Source organism: Urocampus carinirostris, chromosome 5 (genome assembly GCF_059441175.1).
Source record: "Urocampus carinirostris isolate Australia breed hairy pipefish chromosome 5, RoL_Ucar_1.0, whole genome shotgun sequence".
NCBI lineage: Eukaryota > Metazoa > Chordata > Actinopteri > Syngnathiformes > Syngnathidae > Urocampus > Urocampus carinirostris.
In genome coordinates, this window is record NC_142353.1 from 41,618,708 (window position 1) to 41,645,219 (window position 26,512).

Below are 26,512 nucleotides of genomic sequence, written 5' to 3' on the forward strand. Positions count from 1 at the left end.
TCTAAAGAAGTTAAGAAAAAAAGCAGGTATAAAAGGAGAAAATTTAAAAAGACAGGTTTGTGGTTATCCCTTTAATCATTATATTACCAACAATAATTTAATGCAGAAAATGAATTAATAATTGGAATAACTTAATTGTATTCGCATGTATTTTTTCCTTCTACAGTGAACGTCCAAGCGACTTCATTTTTGAACTTTTTTATAATAATCCTCATTCATGTCGAGCAACTCAGTATCTCACAACAAAATGTTAATTAACCATATATATGATATAACGAAACACATGTTGGGGCGGCAGTAGCTCAGGAGGTAGAGCGCTCGTCTTGGGATCAAGAGATCGCAGTTCGAATCCCGGCTCCTCCGTGTTACATGTCGAAGTGTCCTTGGGTAAGACACTGAACCCCTAATACCCCCAATAAGCAGGTTAGCGCCTTACATGGCTGCACGGCCGCTATTGGGAAATGTGAAGCGCTTTGGGAAGTCTTGAATTGAAAAGCGCTATATAAAGGCAGATAATTTAATTTCATATTATCATTATATTTTTAACATTGGGCGAGACTGATTCAGAAGCGTGGTGCATTTGGCCCGCAGGCTGTATTTTTCCCACCCCTTCCCTATCCTAATTGCGAGCACACACTGGAGTCCCACCCAGTTGTGATGGCTTATTGATAAGGTCCAGTCATAGGTGCTCCTCCTCTCTGACTCCACCAGTCGCTATTGGTTAAAAGCGAGGCGTGCTCTTGGTCAGGGAGGAACTTGGAGCGCACGCTGAGACGCTGCGCACAAGCGCGCAGCCAAAGAGAAGAGAAGATGCTTATTCTCCATTCAACTCCTCAGTCCTCGAACACACCTCGCTTTGCACAGAGCTTCAAGTGCAGAATTTGCCGGTTTTTCAGACGGAACTTGCCAGGTCTCGCCCGGTCCTGCACAGAGGAGACAGCGATCGTGGGTTCTGCAAGCAGCCAGACTCTGCGAATGGTGGACCACAAGGTGTCGATATGGGCGCGCTGAAGATAGGACGCCAACTCTGCGCCGTGGCTCTTGTACTTTGTCTTTATTTCACGTCGGCTGTCAACTCCAAAGGTAAGAAGGATGTCTTGGGTGTAGTTGCAAGGGCACTGCACGCAGTTGTGCACTTCCCCGCTGTTTTACGCACCATTAAACTTGTGCAAAATGTGCGTCTGCATACATCGGAAAGTGAACCGCTGTAATATTAACGGATAGGTCCCTATATAGTCCTAGTTTTTGCAATGAGGCTCCCTTATTATGGGTTTTAGGTTTTTATTATTTTGAAAGTATCATTATCATCCGTTTTTGCCAAACGGTCTGCATTACACACTCAGGGTTCGTACGGGTGCTTGAAATCCTTTAAAAGTACTTGGCTTTTGAGTAAATTGCTTGTAAATGCTTGACATTGTCGCAGTGTTTCTCAACAAGTCTGCTTATTAATGATGCCAACGCGGCTGTCTAGTGGCTTGACTTTGCCGTTGCATTTCTTCTTCTCTTATAATTAACTGCAGCTGGCATTAGTTAGTACCAGGTGGACAGGTGCATGGTGCACCTAAACAGGGCACCATGAAATGTGTTTTAGTGAAAGTGTTACATATAGCTTATGAGGTAAATTACAATGGGAAGTGCTTTCTGCACCCTAAAAATCTTGCATATTTTACACGCACCATTAAAAAATGTTTATATAAATCGCCGAAATATTTGTGGCTCTGCAAAATACATGATTCACATCTGTTTTTTTTCTTTTAATAGTGCTGGAAAAATTGGAATATCGGCTTTGAAATTCCATCAAGAGTGCTTGAATTTTGCCTTGAAAAGGGTTTATGAATCCTGCATGAGCTTTTGTTTTAAGTATAGGGATGATTTTTCATCTCCACTCGAGTAATCTTGATATATATATATTTTTTTTCTTTACAATTTCACCATTCATTCCTCAAAGCTGGGGTATGTGTTCACAATGCCCCCTTGCGTTCAAAGAACGCTAATGCTTTATTTTTCGTTGTGCCTGTCTGTGTGTAGCAAAGCTGTTCGGGGCGAAACACATTAAGTAAGAGTGATGTGGTTGAAGAGTGACTTTATACTCGTCTTTGCATAATTTTATTAGTGAAGCAGGACAATATTAAAAGTAGAAAAAGGCATGCTTTAAGTATGGGTTCAATCACCTACCCAAACCTGAAAAATTATGAAAAAAAAAGGTTTATTCAAGCCCTTCTAAGAACTATATGTACTTGCACGCGCACGCTGAATGAGCCTGCAATGATTACACAACCTCGGATATAGCGGCAGCAGTATATAGTTGCAAATTCCTTACAGCTCCTTTTTATACTACCGCAAAGGAAACATTGCTTATAAAACTCTACTTGTATCGACTCATAACGATAACCAAAAACTATTTTTTTAAAACTGCATTCTATATTTGGAAAGATAACATGTATTTAATACCTGTCTTTATTTTTGTATACAATTGCATGCTTTAATATTCAGCATGTTAAACAAAAATTAGTGCTGGAGAGACCAAAGCTTGACTTTGTCAATCAATCAAATGTTCCATATCTTGTCAGTAATAATAAGCAGCACCAACAAATATTTCCAGAAAGTTGTGTGTGCATTAGTAGATCTGATCATAGGATGTGTCTTGCAAAGAACGGCAACATCTCTTCATCATCAGCTGCACCGCTTATCCTCAGTAGGGTCACAGGGGTGCTCGAGCCCATCCCAGCAATCATCGGGCAGTGGGCAGGGGACACCCTGAACTGGTTTTCAGCCAATCGCAGGGCACAAAGGGACAGACAATTTGCTCGCTCATTCACACCTAGGGACAATTTTGGACCGGCCAATCCACCTGAAATGCATGTCTTTGGAATGTGGGAAAAAACCGGAGGGCCCGCAGGGAGAACATACAAACTCCGCACAGTAAGTCCGGTAGCTGGATTTGAACCCACACAGGAGGTTCCCGAGACCTTAGAACTGTGCCGCACACGCGCTAACCACTGCGCCACCGTGCTGCCCAACAGCAACATGATTAACCGATAGCAACAAGAATGAAATACTTAAAACAACAGTGTGCAATAATAGTCAAACTGGTAGCCTTTGAAATCTCTTTTTCAGGTACCCAATATTGAAAAGAGAATAAATTCATCAATAGCCAGGTACATAATGACTGGACTATTTTCTTACTATCATCATTATTTATCATATGACCTTCTGAACAAATTAACCTTGTCAAAAATCTTGGAAAGTCAAACACTTAAAGAGCAGTGGTGAATTAAAGTCAATTAATTGTCAAATACAGACATCCGAAACATGGCATAAAAACACTAGCCAGAGCCACTAAACCGCTACGTAATGCTCTTAAGAAAAAAAAAATCAACCATCCCTCTCTTAAGAGATGTTGAAGATAAGAACACGCAGCCATCGATGACATCATGATTCTGAGAGTCGCAAAGACCTTCATACATGGGTGGTCTCTCCAAAGAGGATTAACCAGAAGGACTAGACGATGCAAATCACATATTGGCAAGATTTATAAAGCGGTAATACTGTAATCCCCCCAAAAAGGACATCTGAAAAGCCTAAAATAATCTGAGACAAGGTTTTATACACTGGGACATAGATTAACCTTTACACTTATGATGGGACGTCATAAGCATTTGAGGACATTGGGGGATATACTCCTAAGTCTTTGGAAACATTTTCCTTCCCTTTTGAATAATAGTGCGAAGAAGATTTTTTTTAGGCCAGGTCTAGATCCTGACTTCCACGATTGAAAAGAGTGGGACTAAAGGATGATGGTGTTTAAACAGAAAGACTAAGCAGGAAATATCAAAAAATACCGTTTACCAAATTGTTCTAATTAGTTATCTGACTCCATTAACCAAACACACCCTACATTCACCCAACAATTTATGCGCACTTGTTTCCCGAGGGAAAAGATGAACAGGACGCCCACTATTTCACACGGGGGCAGATTTAATTTCATTAACAATTTAACTAAGTGTACTCCATCCAAGACGGCCGATTTAGCGACGTTGGACTCTCTGGGAAGCCTTTTTCTCAAGTCCCTTAGCTTTCTCCTATTTGCCATCTTCTCCCCGCATAATGGTGTGCCGACTCCTCCCATGGAAGCCTCCTGGGTTTCACCATCTTGTAGAAGAGTCTGGATGTCTGGGGTACTCAAAACGACACCAAAAGTTTCTACGTCATCAGCATCTGGATGTGCTGATTATCTTATCAACTGTACGTGCCGTTCCTGTAAACAACATTTTCCACCAGGGTGCCCTGACCTCACACCACAGCCCAGTCAGTGAATATCTTTTGCATTAAATGTACTTTATATTCAATCGTATAAAATCCTTTATAGTCCAATGAATAAAATCCTTCACAGCTCACACAGATATTGATCAAAATTTGCTATCCTACAAAACTATCAAACATGCTGGTTACTTTTACAGTGACACTGTGGTAAAACGTAGAACCATAGGTCAGAATTTGGTAAAAAAGAATCCAAAGGCTTGGATATTTCATCCGGATAGTAGAAGGCAAAATGATGAGACAAAGAATAGCCAACCCTAATGGCCTAAGGTACATTGTAAAGACTCCATAATGGTTACCTCTACATTAATCCAAACGTTGGACTGCCTGGGTGACTTTAATACAGTATGTCCCCAGTTTGATGTTTTAATTTGTTGCACCAGCAGGACGCAACTGGAGGCAGGCAGTCATCTCGCTGCAGCAGAGTTGATCATTTATCATCACGCTATCATGACTCCGTACCACTATAGTCATTAAAACCATTTTATGTCACCGGAGAATTGTGAAAGAAATACGAGCGTACAGTAGCGCTGCTGTGAATGTTTCACTTGTGCCTTGTATGAAAATCAATATCAGCCCTAAACATGCCGGCTCAAATAGAACTGATACTGAAATCATTGTCTGTAGTATAAGAGAGAAACACATATAAAAAGGTGACTCAGATATATTTGTGTTACAGGCAAATGAAAGAAAAAAATAAAGCCTACATTGTATATACTGTAATTTGAAAGAGCTGTGACAATGCCAGCAGGGGCTGAATTCCATTTTTACAAGACCCATGTATAAGAAACAGATACAATTAGCATAATTTTTCCACTTTCAGTGAATAAGGTGTCCATTTTTTGACATTCATGTTTTGTGACGTCACCGTAAAGGCTAAACCAGTACTTGTGGACGGATTTGTCTCTTTAAGTGTTTCTACTGAGTCATGACTTTTTATGTCCTAAGAGCTAGTTTCTTTTTCCACAGATCACTAAATCAGGAAAAATTCCCTGGACAGGGACCATGTTGCGGATCTATATATTCCAGCCCTTTAATATGTGATGTATTAACGCTGTCTTTAGAAATTTCTTCTGGTATACGTTGACTCTACTTATTAGACCATAAAGTCATGGGCTGAATGGGTAGAACTAGATGGTAGTGTGCCCGCTTTGAGACTGGGAGGTCGCTGGTTCGCGCCTCGGCCGAGTCATACCTAATTGGTATAATGGCGGCGCCCTCTGTTGGCTGCGGCTGCATCGACTCGCTACAACGGGTCAGGTGTATCGACATTTCGTTCTGTGTACATTGTTACAAAGAATGACAATACAAAGGAAATTATTATTATTATTATTATTATTTGGGATAATCTGTTGCCTTTTTAGCGATGTGTCAATAATGATTTTGGGGTTATTCTTTTGTGCCGCAATCACCTTCGAAAAATAGCCTGATTTTGCAGATCAAGGGCTGCTCTATACTTTATCAAGTTGTCACACCAGATTTGACAGAAAACCTCAAGGTAGCGCGCCATTTTCTTTCAGATTTCCTGCAGTCTTTTTTTGAACGATCTAGTTTCATCAATAAACCAAGGTATGCGTCTTTTAGGTCGTGATTTAGGCCGTAGGGGCGCTACAGAATCAAGTACACTAGCCAGGGTGGCATTAAAGTCTTTCATGAGTGAGTCAATAGAGCCATTATATAAAGGAAACGACGCAACTACTCCTGAAAGAAGATCAGAGGGCTCAGAAACTATGCCAGTTCAAATATTGCGTCCGCTAAATCCTTGAGTTTTTTTAGTACAACATCTAGCCAGCACCTCAAATGTAACTAAATAACGATCAGAAATAACAGTAGTACACGGTAACACTGTGATAAAGGACTATACAAATAAACCTGATTTGAGTTGATATGACTAGAGGGCCCCGTCTTAGGCCAACGCTCATTTTGTTTTGTCCTCCAAACGCCCCCCCCCCCCCCCCCCCCCCCCTCCATTCCGACCCCCCCAGAATAGGTAATGAGCCAAGTGAAAAGGTATTGGGATCACATGGGTGAAGACCTGACCATGAGATGTTCATCTTTGAGCCTGATCTTTAGTGGGGGCTTGGGTAACAGGGACACCAGATTCATCATTGCGGTCTTGGAAATGTGATTTGTCTGGCCTATAACCAAGGTCCTATCTGAGGGACTCTGCTAGGTATATAAAGCTCCTGACATCTTTGCTCCTAAGATCATTGGGACACTAACATCCCCGGCAAGGGGTTAAGCAGGAGTACCCGGTCTGGTTTGGGAAGTTAAACAAGGATAATGGTATTAGTATTAGGTGAAAATAAACACAAAAATGGTAATCTGGTTTAGAATAGATGGTTTCTACTATAAAAAATACGCAATGGCGCAGTGGTTAGCGCATGTGCGGCACAGTTTAAATCATGGGAACCTCCTGCGTGGGTTCAAATCTAGCTCCAGACTTCCTGTGTGGAGTTTGTATGTTCTCCCCGTGCTTGCGTGGGTTTCCTCCGGGCACTCCGGTTTCCTTCCACATTCCAAAAACATGCATTTCAGGTGAATTGGCCGGTCCAAATTGTCCCTAGGTGTAAATGAGCGAGTGAGTTGTCTGTCCCCGTGTGCCTTGCAATTGGCTGGCAACCAGTTCAGGGTGTCCCTTGCCCACTGCCAGATGATTGCTGGGATGGGCTCCACCACCCCCGCGACCCTACTGAGGATAAGCGGTGCAGCTAATGAGATGAGATGAGATGCAGTGGTAAACTTTTCGTCAGGCAGATCCGCCATTGTTGTTTTGGTCTCGCGGTTCGAGTTTTCGTCTGCACGCCGACCTCGGCAAACGAGATCTAGTCGTTTCGAGATTACGTCATTGTTGTGGTGGTTGTCGTCGAAGGAAGGTGAAGGCGAAGTATGCCACCGAAAAAAGTTAGTATTAGGTGAAAATCAACACAAAATTGGTAATTTCTTCCGTGTCAGTAATAAGTCGAAACTTATTGCAGAAAGTGATAACAACGGCAATAATTCCGGTGTTATGCCGAGATTTGCATCCCCTAGCTCAGGGGTGTCAAACTAATTTTAACTCTGGGGGCCACACGATAGAACAAACATTCTGTCAGGGGCTAGACTAATAGATTAAAGACAAAGAAAAAGAGAGATAAAGAGGGAGGGATAAGGAGAGAGGGTGAGACAAAGGAAGAAAAAAAGGAGAGAGGGAGAGAGTATGAGAAACAAAAGAGAAGTCATGAGAGAGGGGTAAAGAAAGGGAGAGGAATAAAGAAATCCAAAGAAAAATAGAAAGACAGAAGGGGAGAAAAAAGAAAAAGCGCGAAGGGTAGGAAGAGAGAAAAGAACGGGGGGGGGGGGGAGTAACTAAATGCAAGTACTATGTCTTTGTGAGAGGAATCTGGCTTTGGCAACATCACGTTGACTTATTTCAACCTGCAGCTTGTTTTTCTCTTGCGCTTCTCAAAGTGTTGTCTCGCGGGCCGGATTCAATCCCTTAGCGGGCCTGATCCGGCCCACGGGCCGCCTGTTTGACACCGGTGCCCTAGCTACTATAACCACTTTTACCTCGTTTTATCTCACTTTTATATCACTTTTCGGGAATGTAATGGCGAACATATAACCAAAACTACTTCGTCTTGCATTTGTTGGGAATGTAATACAACTTAAACCGTTCCGTCTTTGTATTTGTTGTGAATGTAATCGAGCGGTAATGCACACCGTATATAAATCACTTCTGAGAACTGTTATGCACTCTACTATAAAGCTTATTATGCTGTAATAAGCTTTATGGTAGAGTGCATAACAGTTTCAATACAAGCAATTTGAGTAGAAAAAGGCAAAATAAGCATGTTACCTGCTCGAACTGCACGGATATACAGACTAATATTTCAGCAATATTGTTTTGTATAATGTACAATATTTTTGTGGAGTGAAAAATCTGAAGTGATAACTGCTTTGTATTATCAATTAACTGATGATTAAAACTGAAAAATATAGATTCATATAATTATTTCAGCAATATTCTTTTGAATAATGTGCAAAATTGTTGTGAACTGAAAAATCTTGAAGTGATAACTGATTTGTATATTACCAATAAACTGTTTAAAACTGAATGAATATATAGATTTATATTATATATTTGTCGCCGATTTACAATGTCCACCTCGATAACACAAAATTTTGGGGACCCATAGATTTTTGAGCATGCGAGTCCTCGGGACTCATCACTTTTCACAGGTAAAATGAACACATAACGCAAAACGTAATCGTTTATTGCTCATTAGACCATAAATACCGGGATCGCCACCTAAAACACTTTAAAAATGATGGTTTGATATGGAACACCTCTAATGACCACTCAAACAAATTGCGGTGGTTCATTTGGCTAGTGGTGGCAAACGGATAATCAAATCATAATTTGTTCACTCGCATCAAAGTGGCGATTGAAACATTTTCCTCACAAAGAGCCCAGCAGGTCGGCTGTAATGGGAGTTGCAAGCCTCGCCTGTACTTGGCTAAGATGTAAGCTCTTAAAGATCAATTGTGATGTTCGCATGCAGCGAGTCACAAATGGGGCTCCTCCGGTGTAACACGAGCAGACAAGGAAAGGCTTTCTAATGGCTTTATGCAATTTTGGTCGGACAAAACGCTGCAAATTCGGGTTAAACCATTTGGTTTGTTTGTCTCTGGATTTATTTGAAAGCTAGTTTGTGCGTGTTTGATTTAGCGGAAGCTTAGGGGTGTGTACACAGAAAGCAAAAACAATTAAGTAGGACCAATAGGGATGAGTTTCCTATTTGATGAGGGATTATTCAAATGACTGGCAACTGAGGGTAATGCATTGCAAAGGAAACTAGGGCCACTATGGTAAGACTAGACAGAACCGCATGGAAAGTACTGGCCCTTTTCTTTCATCTAATAGTATTTGAAAAACACAACCACCTCTCATATGGTTGCAGTTCTTTGTAAGATCAGCAATTAATATGATCATATTCTAGTAATGGTAAATGGTCTGCATTTATATAGCGCTTTGCAAGTCAATGAAGACCTTCCAAAGTGCTTTACAATGTACTTCACACTTACCCATTCACATTCACACACTCACACACCAATAGGGGCACCAACCTGCTTATTGAGAGTATTAGGGGATTCAGTGTCTTGCCCAAGGACACTTGGACATATAACACGGAGGAGCCGGGAATCGAACCTGCGATCTCTTGATCCCAAGATGTGCGCTCTACCTCCTAAGCGAATGCCGCTAATCTGACTGAATATTATTTGACAATCAATTTGACATACACCAATTATATGCAGGGGTTTTATGGGTGCTTGAAATCCTTAAAAATGCTTGAATTTTAATGTGTTTTCAAGGATTGCAAAGTGCTTGAATTTTGTGTGAAGTTCTTGAAATTGATTCCATGTTCTACAAAAAATCTGGTTAAAAATGACACACTGCTCTCTTCTGGCTTTGCTCTGCATTTCTTTTCTGCTCATGATTGACAGCAGCTGGTATAAGTTTGTATGGTATGAAGCGTCATCTCCCCCTACTGGTTGTTCCCATGAGGACAGGTGCATGCTACACCTAAACAGGGCACTATACAATGTATATGTCACGGTTGCCATGGCGCCCAATTGGCCCCGCCCATGTGGAGCCAGCTGCAGCTTGTTCACGGATTGGCTTCCCCACTATTTAGACCCTGTACTTTCAATCCCCGGTTGTCGGTCCGTCTGCGAATCTCCGTGTGTTCAAGGCAAGCCTTTTTCGACCCTGACTTCCGTCTGTCCCGTTCTGCTCCAGTTTGTCTCCGGCTACAACAAGTTTTGATCCCGATCACGTCTTGGCTTACGACTTGTTTCCGACCCCGACCACATTTTTGCTGTCCCGTCCCCGACACCACCATCGCTCGCCACGGAAGATCCGCTTCCGTGTTCGGATCACAAGCCGAGTATAAGAGTGACCTGCCTCCCACGTCAAGCGAACTCCGGGGCGTGGGTGCACCCCTTCCTCGTTCCGTCAATCAAACTTGTGGTAAACGTCACGCGAGTGGGTCCTGTTTCCGGTCTGGTCCTGACAGTACATTAGAGCAAGGATTATGTATCAATTTTGGACATTTATTATGCCAGTGGTAAATAGTAATGCGAAAGACTTCCTGCAATTGAAAATGTAAGCCACATATTTAGTGTAATTTTACACCTACAGTACTTGTGGAGGGATTTGTCTCAAATATATTTACACACTTATTGTTCGGACCCACAAATATTTTCACAATTACCTCAAGATCTAAAAGTCCTAATTCTTCATAAATGCAGAGGCAAGTTTTAAAACCCCAGATGTAAATCTGATTTTTCCCTGTGGTTTTGCCAAACACATGATTTACTCCGGATTTCTTCTTTTAATGGCACTGAATAAATTGTAAAATTGGCTTTGAGAGTCCTTAGAAAAATTAGGCGAATGGCTAAATTTCAATGCCTGTATCCAGACCATTAAAATGTCATTAGATTTTGATATTAAAATCAAAAAACGATTCATTTTGAATTAGTCTTCGATCAGGCAAAAAGGATCATCATTATTGGCCAAAATATAGAGCTAAGGAATATTATGGATTGAATAAAAAGGGTAATTTACCAAATTGCGATTTACAAGGTTTTGATCTGTCATCAACCGAACGTTTTGCTGTGATTTGGCACACAATAATCAGTATTTTGTATATACCGATATTATCGCACATAAAAAAACAAACATTTGCCAGAAATTAAAAGTGCGCCTTTAAAAACTATTCACTTTATAGACTGGAAATAAAGAAAATGTCATGATGACTGATTTGGATCATTTGGCGCCGCTGCCAGCTATCTGATTGGTTCCCAGTCCTTTCACTCTCCTGTTGTCAGTCCGTCAGCGAACCTCTGTTTCTACAAGGCAAGCATTTTGACTCTGACTCCGTCGGTCCATCTTTTGGCACCCGTTTTTCCACCCGTCCGTTCCTGATCTCCCGGTTTGTGTCCGGTTTCGACCCGTTTTTTCCGTCCTCGAGACCGCTATCTCCCGAAGATCCACTTCCGTATTCAGATCATGATCTGATTGTGTGAACAGCTTGGTTTCCACGTCCAGCGAGCACCGGATCGCGGGCGCTGCCCTCCTCTTTCTATCTATAAACTTGTGGTTAACGCTACGCATTTGGGTCCTGATTAAGTTCTGGTCGTGACAGAAAATACAATTATAATGCATACAAATATAACGAAATGCTTCCACATATGGCAACCATTTATGAACAAATCTATGAAAAAAGTATTTTATTCAGTTTTAATTGAATCCGCCTTATACTCAGTGGCACCTTCATATGTGAAAATTAATAGCTCGCTGAGGATTATTTTCAGGGTGCGCTTTAATATTAGGGTGCACCTTTTATGGTCTGTACAATAAATTAAAAAAATGGATAATGACTGTTGAGAGGTTGAACATTATTAGTTGGTGATTGCTTAAAAAAATCAGTTAGTTGTTTACTAATTAATTAATTCTCACTGAAGCAATTTGCTGTATTCTAGAAGGTTTTTTTCCCCCATGCTCAAAACTACTTTTTTCCCCGAGTTCAGCTTTAATAGTCACGAACTGAAGCTGAGTTGATCAATTATTTCCCATCGTTGTAAAATTGAAAGGCGAAAAAGGTCTTATGATGACTATAATGTCGGCAGGATGAATATTAATCAATGTGGCGATCATTTGTGTCAATGTTCAGTGCCCAGATTTACATTTAAATTAATTCAAATGGTCTCCCATTCCGGAATGATATACAGTAGTCATGATGGTAATAAAAGTAAAACCCTCTTTCATACTCGGCTAGCTGTAATGTGGGATCGCTGTCATTTCAGGTCTGGCCTTATATGCTCTTTGAGTTATTAGAGTTGTATCCTTTACATCTAAATGACTGGATTAATCCATTTCAGAAGCAGGAGTTCTGTAGCATGGAGACCTGGAGATCCTTTATTCATACAAGGTTGTGCGAGTGCTATCTACTTCCGGCGCCGTCACGAATGGCAGCAGCTCCCGTGTTATTTTCGCTATCTATCTATTTTCGATGGGGAAAGAAATCCAGCATGGCCTTAGTGGATCGCTGGTTGAAAAAAACATTATCTCTAATCTCATATTGCTGATAGTGAGGGCCAGGATAGCACATTTGTGTTCCCTTTCTGTCCACCAAAATTGAACTGCATGTCGGGACCAGAACAGAGACAAGATCCACTTGCGTATGTTTCAGCCTTCTTGGGAAGAAGGGAGAGGATTGCACAATAGATCCAGTGATCGCTGGTTGCGGAGAGCAGGTTGCTCTGTACGTGGAAGTGATACTTCCTTGGCAAGAGATGCCGGTGTCTGGAACGGAAAAAAACAGGTCAGTAGTCGGGACAGGAGAGCAAAAAAAACATGGCCGAGATCAGAAAATTGGTCGAAGCCGGGAAACAGATGGGAGCCAAAACGGGAGTGAGTCAGGGTCGAAAAGCTTGCCTAGCGTAAACTGAGGTTTGCAGACGGACTGACAACAGGTGACAGAAAGGACTGGGTTTAAATAGTGACAGGGAACCAGTCTGAGGCAATGAGCGGGCACAGGTGCTTCGCATCAGTAATCATGACACTTCATTCATGCGGCCGCAATCCATTATCTGTGATCCAATACTGCTACAAGTGGGGAAGGGTATGGTGCAATTTTTTGGTGTTCTTGTGTTTGCCGTTACTGTATTTCCGCTTAATATATACTGCAATGTGCAGCTGTGATCCATTATCCCCAATTCTACCTTGCTGCTAGCAGGGTAAGACTGAAGGCCGTATTATCAGAAGGCATGCTGTTCACTTTGAATTAAATATACAGTTGTGGGCGTGATCCATTCTATCGGGCTGACTATTTCTGGAAGCAGTAGCTTTTTGTTTCCGCGTGAAATAAATTGTTTTGGCCTTGATGCATTATTCCAAGTTAACTACTTAATCGCTGAGAGAGGGGCCCAGAAAGTAAAATGTTGTCATGAGTGGCTTCTTATTTGAGTTTTTTTTTAGTCTAAAAGAACCAGCACCCATCCAGTCGCTATCCATTATCCCCAGTAGTCTATCGCTATTAGCGGGTGCCGGCAGAGCTCATGTTAAAAAGGGCAGATAACTTCGCTGTTTTTCGCAAGGGGCTTGTGACACCAATAACTGTGATAAACAATGGATTACAGTATACCAATTTTTCTAAAAATCAATACAAAATGCTGCAGCGAGGCTTTTAACTAAGACAAGAAAGTTTGATCACATGACCCCAATGCTAGCTAACCTGCATTGGCTCCCAGTTAGCTTAAGACGCGATTTTAAGGATCTGTGGTAGTATAAAAAAGCATGCATGGACTTGCTCCCTCATATCTTTCAGATTTATTTTCCCCCTATGTTCCGGTCCGGAGCTTCTGAAAATGCTGGTCTACTCGGAATACCAAGAGCCAAGAAGAGATCCGCAAGTTCGAGAGCATTCTCCATTTGGGCCCCAGTGCTGCGGAATGCTCTTCCCACTAAGATTCGATCTGCATCCTCAGTGGAAATGTTTAAATCCAAGCTCAAAACATACTTCTATTATATAGCATATGAATAACTTATATGAATACACAATATCTGTGTATTATTTGCCCTCATGCAGGTTTTAGATCAGGTGATGGTGTCGTAATAGTCTGTGGTCTGTGCAGCCATTTGAGACTCTTTGTGATTAATAGCTTCACAAATAAACATGACTTGACTATAGTGCTACAATGTGGATTGTTGTTACAGAACCCCTACCTATCCAATAGGTTTTGTATGGAAAAATAATATTACTAGTAATATGTCTCATGATATTTTTCTTAATCAATGTCACTAGTTTCTTCGAATAATACATACTGTATAGTGTAAATTGGACACCCAAAAGTTGGTTAAAGACAAAACTGAGTATTAGTGGTTGACACATACTTGAAATTTCTGCATGTCTGCCAAAAAATAACGAAATTCTTAGTGGAGCCTTCATTTGAATAAACCACACAAAAGAAATGTTCTTTGGTGAACGGCAACGTGTGTTTTTCCATCGTAATTGAACCTTTTCAATGGACGAAATGGGCGCCCTGCATGATTGCCCACGCTTGTAACATTTCCTATCTTTGGTTACAGACAAATGGACCAGATGCTGTTTTTATTAGGCCAGTTTGTCATACACAGACCCATAATCTGACTTTCTCACCAGTGAGAAAGTATTCCATCACGTACGACCATAGAAAGTACTTTTTCACTTATTTTCATTTTGTGTGCCGCGCATTCGATAGCATCTCGGTCTGTGCTTTGTTTTAACAGAGATTTACGTCTCGATCTTTTGATCAAGATTGCGACGATTCAATATTGTTATCCAAAAAATACGTCGACTTGATGTATTGTCATTGGAACAATCTGCGTTTGATCTTCTCAAGTTAATAGAAAGTTGCACACCGCGTCCATTACTAGTTTTCATTCCAGATATACTGCGGTACATCCCAAAGGGTTCTCTTGCTGTTTCTATTGCCAGTTTCATGGCCTTGGGGTAGCTGTTCATACATGTCTTCCCTTCATCCATGGTGCACAAGAGCACCCGCTGGGACAGAACAGTGCTTGAGGACAAGTTGTGATGAATGGTCTGTCCCGCTTCAGTTCCAGCTTGCTGTGTCCTGCCCTGTACGGGGCGACTCGCTGCCTCGCTAGCGGGTAGATATTAGTCATTGACCTGTGTTATTTGTGAGCATAGGTTGACACACAGAGGTGCAGTAGGAAACCCTAATACCCGAATAGTTTTTTACGTGTATTGCTCTTAAATGACAATTGTTGTGGAAGTATATTCCCTCCATCAATTATCTGCACCGCTTATCCTCAGTAGGGTCGTGGGGGTGCTGGAGCCCATCCAAATATCTTCGGATAGTGAGCAGGAGACACCCTGAACTGGTTCCCTGACAGTCGCAGGGCACACAGAGACAGACAATTCGCTACTGACCCGTTTTTCTATTACCGACACTGCCATCGCTTGTGAGAAACGTTACACATGTGGGTCCTGTCTCCATTCCGGTCTCGACATTTGACTGGTCAAACATGTCCCAATACCGCATATGTGTCTTATTGTGAAATATATTGCCCTAAAAAATAATATAATCTGACTAGTGCCTCGCCTATCTTAAATTATTTAAAAAAAAAATATGGATCGACACGTGTGTACTGGTATCAGTTATTAGTGCGGGGACCAGTGTTCCCTCTAAGCTGTGCAATTGTGCACTGCTCGCACATTCTCAGCGCACAAGAAAATCTAGCCAGCGCACAAAAATGAGGGATCAAAATTACTATGAAACAACAGTGAGCAAATTACTATTATTGTGACTCCCTGTGATTAAGGGTGTCACAAATATTCATTGCTTGAGGTTTTTGAGTTTTTCCTTGCCCTCATGCAGGTTTTAGATCAGGGGATGGTCTCCTAATAGTCTGTAGATAATCTGTGGTCTATGCAGCCCTTGGAGACTCCTTGTGATTAATGGCGTCACAAATAAACATGACTTGACTTGACTTAATAAAAGGCTTAGGTGTTCCGTGCAAGACCTAGATTTATACCACTTTTTCCTCATTAATGAACTTTTGGATTTTGCTTAGCGATAGATCAATTGAAGTTATTTTTCCGTTAACACAGCATAACAGCCAAACTTTTTCTGACTATAGATTTTTTGGGGTCTTTTCATCGTGAACGTTCCTGGAATAGCTCAAGCATTAGCCGGCCAATGGCAAGGGACATACAGTGGATTCAGACAACCATAGACGCTGACACAATCATTGAGTTAAATTGGATTTTTTGGGGGTTTGCGGTGTCGTCTGTCCTTTTTACCTTCTTGGCTCGATAATAAAGAAATCTTTGAGTGTTTGTGTGCACGGGACCAGCTGCAGTCGGCCCGACGAATCATTAGAAAGCTGGCCAGCTCTATGTCACCTTGTCTTTATGTTTGGCCTCGCTGCACTTGCACTTTTCTCACGCAATAGACTCAGGTCAATGTTTGGAAAAATGAAAGTATCTTTGGTGCCAAGCGACAAAAAAGCAAAACATATTGTGAGAGATGATCATTATTAAGACTGTTTAATGGCTATATTTGCACAGATAAAATACATGTATATAGTTTAATTCTACATTATAACGGCAGAGAAAAGAACTCACGTCCTTCCTGGTCGAAGTCCACAGAGAGAGAAGGACGTTTATTTTGAGAGATCAGTGCACACAAGAACATAATTTCAAAATAAAAGAATACAAGATTGATAAACGTACAAGAGATATAATTACACATTATTGAAACGTTACTTTATGTGTGTGTGTGTATGAGAAACATTTTTTTTATATTTAGTAATATAAAAACAAGCTAATTACCTTGAGACAGAAATTCAAGAGATTTACATTGAAACCCTGACACATACATCGATAAATCAAGGAAAAATGACTTCAAAGATGTGCAGGGGTGTTTCATTTATTTCAATAAACCCCAATGCAGCTAATTTAACCCCACTACCCCTAATTCTAACCCTTAACCTTCACACATATTTTAACCCAAAATCCCTAAACTCGCTAGAGTTGGGTTGATCCTCAAAGATAATGTATTTAAAAGAGGCAAAATAAAAACACTTGTGTTTGCCCACCTGGTTTTCTTTTAAAATGTACCTACATTTTGGTATTTGTCATGATTACTGATGTGACTCAGCTGTGCCCGCGGATTCTGATTGGCTCCCGGTCAGTATTCGAACCCAGTCCTGTCAGTCCGTCTGCGAACCTCAGTGAACACTAGGCAAGCCTTGTTTGACCCTGATTCCCACCTGTCCCGTTTTGATCCTGACCACGTCTGATCTCCCGTTCTGGCTTATGACTCGTTTCCGACCCCGCCCACGCCTTGCTCTCCACCCCAGCTACTGACCTGTTTTTTTTTTTTCCGTTCCCAACACCGCCATCGCTCGCCACAGAAGTCCCACTTCCGTGTCTGGGCATCCTCCTCCTCGCGACCAGCAATCTCCGGATCGTGTGTGCACTCCTTCCCCTTCTTCCCAATTAAACTGTGAGAAACATTATGCGAGTGGGTCCTGTCTCCGTTGTTGTTACATTTTGATATTTAATTCCTGTTTACCAAATTGTTCCAATTATTTATCTGACTCCACTAACCAAACACTAACTGCATTCTCCTAACACGCGCGGTCGTTTCTTGACGGAAAAATGACCAGCATTTCCACACGGGGGCAGATTTGATTTCTTAAACAATAAAACTAAGTGAACTCCATCGAATATATGGCCGAAATAGTGTTGCTCGAGTCTCCATCAAGCCTCCTCTCTCGATCTTCTGCTTTTTTTCTCCCGGCCCATAGTTTTTTTCTCCGCAAGGTGGTGTGCCGGCTCCTCCCATGGGCGTGCCAATGAAAGCCCCCACGTCGGCTCCAACCCCTCGCCTCGATGTCTGGAGAAACACAAAACAATACCGAGCGTTTATCAAAACAATGCCAGACGTCCTTCGTCAGAGTCCTGTTATCAAAATTCCCCAGCCAAAACATTCCGAATTTGGAACAGCGTGACCTGAAGCCCACTCGGTTGCACTCGATAAATGTAACTTGTATTTAATCGTATAAAATCCTTTATAGTAAAATGTATAAAATCCTTCACCGTTCTGGTCTTGGCACATTTTTTTTTCTTCCTTTTCTATTAAAACAAGTATAATACACAGGAACATAAGAAACTTGAAATTTGTCAGGACCAGAACAGAGACAGGACCCATTTGCGTGCGTTTCTTAGTTTTTTTGGGAAGATGGGAAAAGATTTTACACAAGATCCGGAGATCGCTGGTCACGTGAAGCAGGTTGCTCAGACGCGGAAGTAGAAATTCTGTGGCGAGCGATGGCTGTGTCGAGAGCGAAAAAAAAAAAACGGGTCAGTAGCCGGGACGGGGAGCAAAATCGGGGTCAAGAACAAAAAACGGGTCGGAAACCGTGACACTCTTATCCCTAATACAGACATCCTTACCCCACTACTCCAAACTCTAACCCTTAACCTTAGCACCAATTATAACCCCAAATTCCTAAACTCGCTAGAGTTCAGTTGAAACTATCTACCTCAAAGATTATGTATTTAAAAGAGGCAAAATATACAGAACATAAAATAACAAGAAAAAAATACTCTAGTGTTGGCACACCAGATTTTCTTTTAAAATTTACCTACATTTTGGTATTTGTCATGATTACTGATGTGACTCGGCTAGGCCCGCTCAATTGGCACCAACTGCCACTGATTCTGATTGGCTCCCGGTCAGTATTTTGTAATTCGGGACGGGAGAGCAAACGTGGTCGAGATCAAAACAGATCATAGTTTCCGGGAAACAGACGGGAGCCGGAATAGGGGAGAGTCAGGGAAATACAACAGGAAAAACTATACGGGAAAGAAAACTGGAGAGAATAATAAACAGGACAAAAATAGACGGGACCAAAACTGCAAACCAATATTAAACAGGACAGAAATAAACAGGAACAATACTGGACAGGAAATACCAACAGGAAACAGGACTGAGGAAAAACCCACGTCTTGCGGGGCAGAGGTTCATTGACGGACTGACCAATGAAGAGTGAGAGCACTGAGCTTAAATAGAAGAGCTTGCCTATCATAAGCTGAGGTTTGCAGATGGACTGACATTCGGTGACTGGAGGACAGGGGTATAAAAAGTGACAGGTAGCCAATCAGAGCCTGAGGCAGTTGGCACCAAAGAAGCGGGCACAGGTGCCTCGCATCAGTTATCATGACAGATTAAAATGCTAGTGGAACTTTTTTCAATGTCTGTAAAAGGTAAATAAAGAATATATTTTAAGATCATTGTTCAAATCTCAATCACCCTAGAAGTGCCTTCAAGTCCATCAAGGGTATTGAGATGCACTACCCCAGAAGTCATCCTAGGTCTTCAAATGTAAAACCTCAAATCAATCTAGATAATCACGCCGAATGCCACAGTAATGATTAATGAATCAAAACATTTTTTTAGCCCCTCAGGACGGTAATTTCCCAGTCGAGACATGACGGACTGCGACGAATAAAGACCGGCAACATCATTTATGAGTGTCGTAATCTTAAATTTGGCAGCAGTGGTCTGTGACAGAGGCCACCAATCATTTCCAGCAGGCTCGTTTAACGCCGACTCGTATTTGACTACGGTCCACGATGGCGTTCGAATGCTGCACATACAGATTTTATTTGAATATTTTAAGGAAGTTCCCGCATTTGAAACCCTGCTCAAAGGCAATTTTCCCCACCACCTTTTACTTTTTATGGCCTTTTTGAATTTGACAGTCATATAACATTACTAGTTCACGGATCTCTTAACCATGGATTAACCCATAAGGACACAACTCTGGACAGCTTTCTCCATTGTTGACTGTTCCAGGACTGTGTTTGGGTCGTGGCAAAGTTGGCACCAGTCCATTCCGTATACATTTATCTATCTACCTCTCTATGTATCTCTCTTTCTCTATTTCTCTTTCTTTCTCTTCTCTTTCTTCCTTCAACCTTAGTTTAAATCCTTCCTTCCTTCCTTCTTTACACCTTAGTTTAAATGATTCCTCTCTTCATTTCTTCCTTCCTTCCACCTTAGTTTAAATGATTCCTTTCTTCATTTCTTCCTTCCTTACTTCAACCTTAGTTTAAATGATTCCTCTCTTCATTTATTCCTTCCTTCCTTCCATCTTTGTTTAAATGATTCATTTCCTCTTTTATTGCTTCCTTCCTTCCACCTTAGTTTAAATGCTTCCTTTCTTTATTTATTCCTTCCTTCCTCCTTAGCTGAAATGATTCCTTTCTTCCTTCCTTTCACCTTAGTTGAAATGCTTACTTCCTTCGTTTCTTCCACCTTAGTTTAAATGCTTACTTTCTTCATTTCTTGCTTCATTTCTTCCTTCCACCTTAGTTTAAATGATTCCTTTCTTCATTTCTTGATTCCTTTCTTCCTTCCTTCCACCTTAGTTTAAATGATTCCTTTCTTCATTTCTTGCTTCCTTCCTTCCGCCTTAGTTTACATGCTTACTTTCTTCATTTCTTGCTTCCTTCCTTGCACCTTAGTTGAAATGATTCCTTTCTTCATTTCTTGCTTCCTTCCTTCCACCTTAGTTGAAATGATTCCTTTTTTCCTTCCACCTTAGTTTAAATGCTTACTTTCTTCATTTTTTGCTTCATTTCTTCCTTCCACCTTAGTTTAAATGATTCCTTTCTTCCTTCCTTTCACCTTAGTTTAAATGATTCCTTTCTTCGTTTCTTCCACCTTAGTTTAAATGATTCCTTTCTTCCTTCCTTCCTTCCACCTTAGTTTAAATGCTTACTTTCTTCATTTTTTGCTTCATTTCTTCCTTCCACCTTAGTTTAAATGATTCCTTTCTTCCTTCCTTCCACCTTAGTTGAAATGATTCCTTTCTTCATTTTTTGCTTCCTTCCTCCCTTCCTTCCACCTTAGTTTACATGCTTCCTTTCTTCATTTCTTTCATCCGTCCTTCCTTCCACCTTGGTTTGAATGCTTACTTTCTTCATTTCTTGCTTCATTCCTTCCTTCCTTCCACCTTAGTTGAAATGATTCCTTTCTTCTTTTCTTGCTTCATTTCTTCCACCTTAGTTTAAATGATTCCTTTCTTCATGTCTTGCTTGCTCCCTTCCTTCCTTCCACCTTAGTTTAAATGATTCCTTTCTTCATTTCTTGCTTGCTTCCCTCCTTCCTTCCACCTTAGTTTGAATGATTTCTTTCTTAATTTCTTGCTTCCTTCCCTCCTTCCTTCCACCTTAGTTTGAATAAATGATTCCTTTCTTTGTTTCTTCCCTCCTTACTTTCTTCCACCTTAGTTTAAATAAATAATTCCTTTCTTCATTCCTTCCTTCCTTCCGAGTAGGCTTTTGTAAAAGTCGCGTCCGATGTGACGGGAAAATCTGCTGGAAGGCTGTCACCGCTGCTGAGCCATCGTAGATGGGCTTCAGCGTATTTCAGGGTAGAGTTGGGAACGGGAAAATGAGGTAAATGATGCTGTTATCAGCTGTCAAAAAAAAAAAAAAATCATGCCTTCCCTTTTCAAATATCTTGTGTCCGTTCACAACATGTCGCAGCTTTGATGACAGATGACCCATTTGCTTTTCTTCTAACCAGGATTTCAAATGCAGTGATCCCTCGCTGTATCGCGGTTTACTTATTAGGGTTGTGCTAATTTGCAGATTGTCATCATGCGTTGTTTGATGTATTCTCATTGGCTAAATCGTTGCCCTGCCCCTTTTCTGCTTGTGTCTGCCTGCATGCAAATCTTTTTCAACTTTTTTCAAAAAGCTATCATGAAAACAAAACGCTCATGACCGACAAAAGTACTGGCGGCCAGGGCTAAAAGACAAACAAATATGCATTTTATCCCTGAAAAAGTTGAACTTCTCGACCCGCTAACTTTGCTTTGGAGCCATATGTGTCAGGACCAGAACAGAGACAGGACCCACTCGCGTAACGTTTCTCACAAGTTTTATTAGAAGAAAGGGAGGTGGTTGCACCCATGATCCGGGGATTGCTGGACGTGGGAAGCAGGTCACTCTGAACACAGAAGTGGGATTTCCGCGGTGTCCGGAGCGGAAAAAATAGGTCAGTAGCCGGGATAGAAGAGAAAAAACGTGGTCTGGATCGGAAACAAGTCGAAAGCCAGGAGAGGAGAGTAGACAGAGTTTAAATACTGACACAGAGCCAATCCGTCAACAAGCTGCAGCTGGCGCCACACGGGTGGGGGCGATTAGGCGCCATGGCAACCGCGACACTATGCATCTCTTTGGCATTTCTATTGGCTCGCTAGCGTCTTTTAAAAAATATTTGATATTGGAAAAACATATGGTTTCTGTAAAATAGCAAACAAGACACATTCCCATATTAATGAATATAAATAGATACCAGCAAAAAGAAGAAGAGAAAAGAAGTGTAGATGGGCAATGTATGCATTTCCTTCCTTGTAATGCTTAGATAAGGCTTTTATTATTTTGCGTCTCCAGACTTTTTTGTTATTGCATCTTGGTCCAAAGTGGCTCTCGCAACATTTTGGGTTGCCAATGGGGAAGTTGAATCATTTTTCCATAATGTCCACGTGATGGTGACAAAGTAACATGTGAAGTCAAATGATTTGTGTTCTTAATACAAGTGTAGCGGCAACACAATTATGAATGAATGAATGAAAACTTTTATTTCGAACATAAAAATAAAAAAACAGGACAAAAACAATGAGTCAACAACAAAATAATGTCACATAACATGTTCGAAAAGGGGCAGTCAGATGCAGATGCTTCAATTAAAAAAAATACATATAGATGTATAATATATTATTTTCGTTTAGAAAAAAAAAACTTATATGATTTAAAGGGCTTTTTTTTGTTAAATAGATAGTTGAACCTGTAAAAGTGTCCGTTCTTTGGTTACTGTCACGGTTGCCATGGCGCCCAATTGGCCCCACCCGTGTGGCCCCAGCTGCAGCTTGTTGATATATTGGCTCCCTGTCAATATTTAAACTCTGTCCTGTCGGTCCATCTGCGAATCTGTTTCCACACAGCAAGCCCTTCATCGCCTGTCCGTTTTTTTGCTCTGGTTTGTCTCCCGCTACGATCTGTTTTGATCTTGACCACGTCTGCTCTCCCGTCCCAAATTACAACCTGTTTTGATCTCGACCACCTCTGTTCTCCCGTCCTGAATACCGATCCGTTTTTTATCTCGACCACGTCTACTCTCCTCTCCTGGTTTTCGACTTGTTTCTGATCCCGACCACATTTTTGCTTTTCTATCCCGGCTACTGACCCGTTTTTTTCTGTTCCCGACACCGCCATCGCTTGCCAGGGAAATTCCACTTCTGCGCTCAGAGCGACATGCTTCCCGCCTCCAGCAATCCCTGAATCGTGGGCGATACCCTTTCCCCTTTCTTCTAATAAAACTTGTGAGAAACACTACGTGAGGGGGTCCTGTTTCCCTTCTGGTACTAACAGTTACAGAGTACTACAGTACTTAATAAATATTTCTACTTAGTGGGTTTTGACTCTCGAGGGCCATTTTTGGAACGTGAAAAACGAGCGATTACTGTACGACCGAATAATATTGCAGTTTGCTTTGTCTTAGTGTCCAGCATGTGTAACATATCAGTTCTTCATTAGCCCGAGGCATCATCCCACTGCTTCCTTTTTATGCTTGAAAATCTCACTGTTGAAAGTCCTTTTGGCTTTTGATACAATCTCGGAGTTCCTCAGGGTCAGCTCTACAGTGGATTTCTTTTTCGGTGGATGGAAACGGATGTTTACTCATCTCAACCTTGTGGGCATTCCGCCTCCTTTGCTGATTTGCTATGCGTTGTACCCACACGCTGTCCGAGGAAAATGATTCTTTTGTTGCTTCGCTGTTTGACTTTTTAAACGTCTGATGCCTCACTTAGATGTTTTCAGTTAGGAATGTTCACAAGTATTGTGATTTCAGGGTTGGGTAGGGTTACTTTAACTGGATTACTTTCAATGACTTTTGGATTACTCCAATACCAAATATGCTAATAAAAGACAAGAAACTAAATATGAATAAAATGATGACTCACAACACGTGGTAAGCTTTCTCTCCTAGCTTTGATCTCTTTGATCTCAGGCAAAACTAACATGAAATGCGACAGAAACAAAATGAAAATAAATCCAAACAGCTTGCCAACATAATTTTTGCCGTTCCATGTATTCCGTTACTCCCCAAGCCTGCACAAAATTTCGTCATTTTATTCATATTTAGTTTCTTTTGTCTTTTATTAGCATATTTGGTATTGGAGTAATCCAAAAGTAATTTAAAGTAATCAAGTTAAAGTAACCCTACCCAACCCTGTGTGATTTGCACTTGATGGTTGGCCTTGGGCTGCTGACTTCAGTGTCTAAAATCTAAATTCTAGTCAATTTGCAACTCTGGGATGTAGGTTTTCTTGAAAATATCAGCGTGCATATTTTTTAACAAATAGATGTCGCTGTATAGTAGAGCGCAACATAAAACGAGTGCTAATAAGCTCAAAGGAGAATACAACTATGACGACTCTGTCATGATGACTGATTTGGATCAGCTGTGCCTGCTAGTTTGGCGCCATCCGCTGCGGGCTACCTGATTGGTTCCCTGTCCTTTTTAAGCCCAGTCCCTTCACTTGCCTGTTGTCAGCACGTCAGCGAACCTCTGTTTCTACAAGGTAAGCATTTTGACTCTGACTCCCGTCAGTCCTGCTTTTTTCACCCGTTTTTCCACCCTGTTCCTGATCTCCCAGTTTGTCTCCGGCTACGACCTGTTTTTGACCCCAACCACGTTTGCTCTCCCGTCCCGGCTTACGACCCGTTTCTGATCCCGACCACGTCTTTGCTCTCCTGTCCGGCTATTGACTTGTTTTATCCGTCCTTGACACCGCCATCTTCCGCTCCGAAAGATCCACTACCGTATTCGGTTTACAATCCGATTGTGTGAGCGACTTGCTTCCCGCATCCAGTGAGCATGGAATTGCAGGCGCTGCCCTTCCTCTTTCTATCAATAATTGTGGTTAACGCTACGCATTTGGGTCCTGATTCTGTTCTGGTCGTGACACTCAGTGACCAAAGGGCACTATTTTACAAATATGTCAGGTCCCTTCCAGTGGGGCGAAAGTTAATTTCTCAACCATATAAGCCTTGTCTAAAATGCTTGTTATCTGCACCGCTTATCCTCATTAGGGTCGCGGGGGTGCTGGAGGTCATCCAGCTATCTTCAGGCAGTGAACAGGGGACACCCTGAACTGGTTGCCAGCCAGTTGCAGGGCACACAGGGACACAACTCACTTGTTCACACCTAGGGACAATTCGGACCAGCCAATTAACCTGACATGCATGTTTTTGGAATGTGGGAGGAAACTGGAGTGACCGGAGGAAACCCACACAAGCACGGGGAGAACATGCAAACTCCACACAGGATATACGATCTCATGACCTCAAAAATGTGCTGCACACGCGATAACCGCTGCGCTTCCCTGTAATATAGATATTATGTCATGGTTGCCATGGCACCCAATTGGTCCCTGCCCATTGACACCGGCTGAAACGTGTTGACAGATTGCTGTCGGACTATTTAAACGCGGTCTTGTGAGTCGCCTGGTGTCAGAGCATCTGCGAAACTTCTGCTAGACTCTGTGATATGCCAAGTCCTGTGTATTCGTCTGTGTTTGATCCAGTTTTATTTTCGGCCCGATCTGTTTGATTTTGACCACTCTTTAGTTCTGTTTTCAATCCACTTCCGCGACCGTCGATCCCCGAATCGAGTGTGCGCGCATTCCTCTTCTCCCACAATCAGGGTTGGGTAGGGTTACTTTAACTGGATTACTTTCAATTACTTTTGCATTACTCCAATACCAAATATGCTAATAAAAGACAAAAGAAACTAAATATGAATAAAATTACTAAATTTTGTGCAGGCTTGGGGAGTAACGGAATACATGGAATGGCAAAAATTATGTTGGCAAGCGGTTTGTATTTATTTTAATTTTGTTTTTGTCGCAATATATGTTCGTTTTGCCGGAGATGAAAGCCAGGAGAGAAAGCTTACCACGTGTTGTGAGTCATAATTTTATTCTTATTTAATTTATGTTGTCTTTTATTAGCAGATTTGGTATTGGGGTATTCCACAAGTAATTGAAAGTAATCAAGTTAAAGTAATCCTACCTAACCCTGCCCACAATAAACTGTGAGTAACGTTACGCGATTGGGTTCTCGTTCCTGTTTCCTGTCCTGGTTAATATTCATTTTTTTATACTGTAAACATTTTTTTCAAGGATCAGCAAGGAATTAAGACCTGTTTTACTGACAGCCGCCATAGCCTGACTTGCGTCATTGTTTTAAACAAGGGAAATAATCCTTCTTACCAGTTTTAAAAGGTAGAAAAGCGCAACAGCATTCCTGACAGTAGTGGTAGAAACCCGGTTATGCATTCCTGCACTAAAAAAAAAAAAAATGAAAAAGTGAATTTTACTTCCCAGCCAGATGTACTCATGAAAACCCCAACCCCTGTGCTAAGACATTGAATTATTCGACACAGCACCGATCTGCCCCAAAAATGTTGAAAAAATACCTTCCGACTTCAATCACCGTGCTGCTCGCCATAAAACCCAGAGGGCGACTCGTTACCGAATCGCTCGCGGCGC

At 41.6% G+C, this 26,512-nt stretch overlaps 1 protein-coding gene across 1 annotated transcript in view; it reads left to right on the forward strand.

Annotated features, from left to right (window-relative positions):
* Positions 1-745: 745 nt before the first annotated feature.
* unc5db (unc-5 netrin receptor Db) overlaps positions 746-26,512 on the forward strand; it is a 338,470-nt gene continuing 312,703 nt past the window's right edge. Inside the window, exon 1 of the mRNA XM_088336872.1 lies at positions 746-1,083. Within this exon, the coding sequence (XP_088192998.1) occupies positions 999-1,083 (85 nt within the window). The 5' untranslated portion in view covers positions 746-998. The remainder of the gene's footprint in view (positions 1,084-26,512) is intronic.